Source organism: Sinocyclocheilus grahami, unplaced genomic scaffold (assembly GCF_001515645.1).
Source record: "Sinocyclocheilus grahami isolate Dianchi unplaced genomic scaffold, SAMN03320097.WGS_v1.1 scaffold312.1, whole genome shotgun sequence".
NCBI lineage: Eukaryota > Metazoa > Chordata > Actinopteri > Cypriniformes > Cyprinidae > Sinocyclocheilus > Sinocyclocheilus grahami.
Window position 1 is genome coordinate 1036844 of NW_015505491.1, and position 5360 is coordinate 1042203.

A 5360-nucleotide genomic window follows, 5' to 3' on the forward strand; every position below is an offset into this window, starting at 1 on the left:
TATATATATACATATATATATATACCTAGGATGACTTAAAGGTACATTTATTTTCATGGGGTCATTTTAATTTTTGGGTGAACTGCCCCTTTAACTAGGCTGTCATTAAAAGGCATTTCTTAGCACAATGTCCAATATCAGTGAATAAATTTTTTTTAATCTTATTTATGCATGAATATATTGAAGTTGTGATGAAATGGAATAAAATGAACAGATTTTTCTTCGGTATTGTAATGTGCAACTGAGTGAATTGGATTATCTAAAAAAGAAGAAAGAAAAAACTAGAGCAGAGACTTGGTTCTATCCATCAGTTGTTGATTGGACACGGATTGTATACAGATCTGTAGGCAGATCTGAATGAGAGCTTGAAGTTGATTGTAAAAAAGGGTCTGGTTTTAAAAGGACTAAATTTTGGTCGCCAGACAGAAGCCTGACCAAAATTACAAGGTCAAAAGTATTTAAAAATGAAACATGCAAACAATTCACAGCAAGATAAAAAAAACTTGAATTTAGAAAATAGATAGGGTGAACTCTCATTTAATGCTGACTTAAAATTAAAATAAAATTCATAAATGAACTTTTAATGCAACTATTTAATTCACATGTAAAAATCTTCATATCGAAGAAAACAAATTCATTATAGATCATGTGTAAAGTCAAGAGCAATGCTTATATTAGATTCAGAGGTTTACAAATACAATGAGACACAGGGATGAAGGCAAATTTAGTCACACAATGTCGGTCACACATTAAAGAAAATAAAAACTATTAATAATAAGCAAATAATTAAAACAATTAATTGTAATCTAAATGTTTGTTTCACACCGTCTAAACTGCAAGCAACAAAATGAACTAGGGATGTTCATTTCAGTTATTTTTCCTAACTGACAATCGACGCTCGTTAACCGATTGTTAACCGTTAACCGACAATATTATTTTAAATTAGAACTGAATTAAATTAGAAAGGATAAGTGTCTGTGACCCGTTAAAAATACTAACATTTGTTTCCCGGGGAATAATTTTACATGCGCAAAAAGCAGCAAACAACAGAACAGGAGGATTCACATGGTCATATCACATCATGCAAGCGGAGAAAAACATAATAAAGCTAGGCTTCTCTCATCTTTTTAAGTGGGAGAACTTGCACAATTGGTGGCTGACTAAATACTTTTTTTCCCCACTGTATATATATATATATACAGGGTTGTACAGTGCGACATACACGCGTGCGATACAGTTTTGCATGTTCATAACACAGCCGCTTAATAGTTAGAATATATAGAAGTGATAAATAGAAGTGATTTGTTTGTGTTTGTGAGATTGATTATACTTGGTAGTTAGGGGTGTGCGATATAATGACTTTTGATCGTGTACAATTAAAATGTCTCCACGATCTGCTTTTGAAGAAATATTGTTGTATCGTGCTACAGCGCACATTCTATCAGCTGCAGTTCTGGTGCCTCCCTCCGTCTGAATATAATGTACAATGCCATAATCCACACGCATTCACATCAGTGTTAGCTCAGCGGTAGAGTTACTGTCACGGGACACTGCACTTATGCGCAATCACAAAACTACACTATTTCCATCTGCTTTAAAGCAATACCGGTTAAACATTTAATTCACGTGCTGTTCTGCATGCGCTTTTTCTGAGCGCGTACTCATGAAGAGCGCTCACAATGAGAGCCTGTCAAAAAGCGCCTGATTATTGGACTAAGTTGTCTTTCGCATCTGATTGATTTTGCGTCTAATACGGTCAAAAACACACAAGGTTTACATATAAACACAGTTGGTTATGTCTAAAATGAAAGTAAACAGTTGAGAGAGAGAACAAAAATAACTTATGTTCAACAGACAAAATACACTAATTCAGGTTTAAAACAACTTGAGTAAATGGTGGTATAAAAATGAAACACTATGACAGAATTGAAAGACAGATGACAGAATTTTCATTTTTGATGAACTATTCTTTTAATGTTAATAAAACAACAAAACACAGAAAAAATCTGCTCACTGCTCTTGACTGATGAACTTATCAGTCAGTTGCTTTTAAAAAAGTATAATTGATGTATATAGTGTTTTGTTTAAATATTTGTTCATTAAATTTCTTGCATGTTACTGCTAAATACTGTACCTGAAAAATGAAGCACTGTTTGTTTTATTTGTATATTATGTGTATTTGTAATGTATATATTTGTTCTTATTTTCTAATAACAAAGATAAAATATTTTTATATTTTACAAATAAATATTACTTTGCTCACTTTGGCCTAAACGTCTGCCATTCTTTTTTTATTTTATATTTTGTTAAGGTGAAAGAGGTGTTATGTTTCTGCAGTCTTCCATTTTTAGCAAATTAAGAAAACTTTGTCTAAAACAATTTTTGTGATGGTTTGTATTTTTTGTGCTCTGTATGGAACATCAGTGCCTGTTTAAGTGATGAGCTCCATTACTTGTGTTTGTTTTCAGACATGATAACAGACGTTTTATACTTGTGCTACAACTTTTTGGCCTGTGCTACAAAACTTTCAATATACATATATATATAAAATGAATAAATAGGTATATACGAGAAACATATTTTTATCTGAAAGGATTTGTTGTGGAGTGAGGGGAACAGTGTTTATTATAATGTTTGAAAACATTTCACCTCGGCATTAGGCCTATTTCTGAATGAAATAATAAAATGCGACTTATACTCGACTTGTGTTTTTTCCCCCCTAAAAACAATTTTTTTTATACACGTAGCGTATTTTAACCATGCAGCAAACCGTTTTAAATATTTTGATAAATTACTAAAAAAATAAGTAATTAAATAACTTTTTAAACCGTTTAACTAATTCTTACCGTCGGTTAACCGGTTAAAATGAACATCCCTAAAATGAACAGCTTTACAATGATCAAGATTGGAAGTGAGCAGTAGTGAGATAAAACTAGAAAGCTCCCATTAAAAGCATTCAGACAGCTTGATTATAGAGGGAGTGATGTAGTTTTGACTGCACAGACATGCAACTGACTTTCTAAATAACTCTGGATTGCAGTGGCGGACCACTCATAGTCTCACTGATGTGCAGTAGACCAGACTTTGAGTATCCCTGGTTTATGTCATTGTATGCTGTTCATCATTTTATATGAAGATAACATATAATGTTTCTTTATATATTGTCTATTTAATATTGTATGCATTTATTATGCAAGCATTAAATGAGTCATACATGAGTCTGAAGGAAGTGTAAGTCTTAGGTGATACTAACGTGAGTTTCAGGTGAGCCTGATGTGAGTCACACACTTAAAAATAAAGAACTGTACCGGAGGAGCCAGAAGGGGGCGGAGCTCCGGTCTTCTGCCATAACGTGGCCTCTGCCGCCAGTCGTCTCACATACACCTCATTCACATCCAGCAGGATATTCTCTGGCTTTATGTCTGTGTGGATGATCTTGCATTTCGTGTGCAAGTAATCCAAGCCCTCGAGAACCTGGAGGAGAGAAATAAGACACGTATGAATCAGTCCCACGCTTTTGATGGAGTTGCAATGTGTATACCGTACCCTAGGGATGGGCGATATGGGCTTAAAAATGTATCACGATAATTTCTGATATTTATTGCGATAACGATATCAATGAAGATAATTTAGGGAATCCTGTTTCTTTAGAGAAAAGTATTATCTTTCCTATTTTTACCCAAAATAGGGTGTTGTGAGCAGTACACACGTAATGTTTAATTAATACTGGAAGCTGGAGGGCGCCCTTACTCAGGAACTCCACATATGCATAGTAGAAGTAACTCTCCAGGAAATCCCTAATATGGACAAAGGTATCCAGTGATCCCTGTAGCTGAATAAAAGCAAATAGAGAAATTTTAACTGAGGAAACCTGAAGACAATAAACATTAGCGATTGCACAAAATATATGGTATCTGTGTTCTTCAAGCAATCTTGGGTATTTTTATAAGGATAAAGTATATTTATAATGCAATGCTTATTGACATAGCCTTCATCACTGTATATAATGCTATAAAATTTTATTATTTCTGCCTTATTCTGTGATACGAAACCACGTCTGACGTTATTTCAAACACTCGACTATGTTATGAAGTTAATATGGAGAAAAACCACGTCAATAAATATCTTTGTTGGACAACTGGTTTGTAAACAGACTCATACACATGTAAAACTGTATCGCACACGTACTACTGTAGTACATTTACTCAAGGCTCAGACTCATTTTTGTCGCACTGTACAGCCCTATCCAAACCTGTTCAAGATTGTAGAAGGAGCTGCTCAATTTCACGTCCACCTTCCTTCACGTCACTCCACAAAGTCACACACAGAAATATGTCAACAACTAGACTTTATCGTTATTATCGCAGGAAGACTAATTCTTAACGTGGGGAGAATTTTTACCGGTATATCGCAAACGATATGATATCGCCCATCCCTACCGTATACTGGTATAAATAAGTGAGAAATTGATGTTGCTATTTGACTGGACATTATTAATGTCAATATGGATGTAAAAGACCCACCTGTCGAAGAATGCTCTTCAAACAGACCATAGGCAAACCCATGTAGTTGGATTTGATGATCCATTTCAACAGCTGGTGACCGAGCACCTCTAGTACCATACACACATCTGAGAGGTCAAGGAATCAAGGACAGAGTCTGTGATTATTAAACCACACCAAGACAGCGATTGAAATAAATACGATGTCATCATGTTCTACAAATGTCCCAAAGCAAGTGAGCAACACAGCTTCGTCTAGTATAGATACTCAATCGGTGGTAATACTCATGGTGTTTTCAAGTGGTGTTTTTCACCATTTCATTTAATAAAAATTTTAAAAAACACAAAATAAAAATGATTTTGTGAAAATATCAAATTTAATTTGTGGGGAGGAAAATGGGATTCATTGGGCCCTAGAAAAAAGAAACACCAAGGAAATTCAAATTTGAATAGCACAAAACAGTATTCACCTGAAAGTAGAGGTGGAGACCTGATGAAATATTATTTTTAAAAAGCATTTTTTTAAATCACTAATTGTGCACAATAAGAACAAGAACATGTTTTTAAATGTAAATAAGGGTCAATATTGACTTCACAGATGAAACATCAGATGTGACGTATAACAGAAATGCAAAAACATGAGCATGTGATGGCAGCAGTAAAGGATACGAACACCATTGACACCAGAGATTTTAAAGTCATCAATGAGCTGAACTATCCTCTCTCGTTTGGGGTCTGTGGGGTCGCTGTCTCGCACCTGAGGAAAAATTCTGTCAGGATACATATACACACACACACACATATATATATATATATATATATATATATATATATATATATATATATATATATATAAAAA

At 34.1% G+C, this 5360-nt stretch overlaps 1 protein-coding gene across 1 annotated transcript in view; it reads right to left on the reverse strand.

Moving 5' to 3' along the window:
* The window catches only part of LOC107601770 (SRSF protein kinase 3-like), a 33432-nt gene that overhangs the window by 22157 nt on the left and 5915 nt on the right, over positions 1-5360 (reverse strand). The window contains exons 6-8 of the mRNA XM_016294064.1: positions 5171-5258; positions 4524-4630; positions 3309-3474 (exon numbers count right to left, since the gene is read on the reverse strand). Of these exons, the coding sequence (XP_016149550.1) occupies positions 3309-3474; positions 4524-4630; positions 5171-5258 (361 nt within the window). The remainder of the gene's footprint in view (positions 1-3308; positions 3475-4523; positions 4631-5170; positions 5259-5360) is intronic.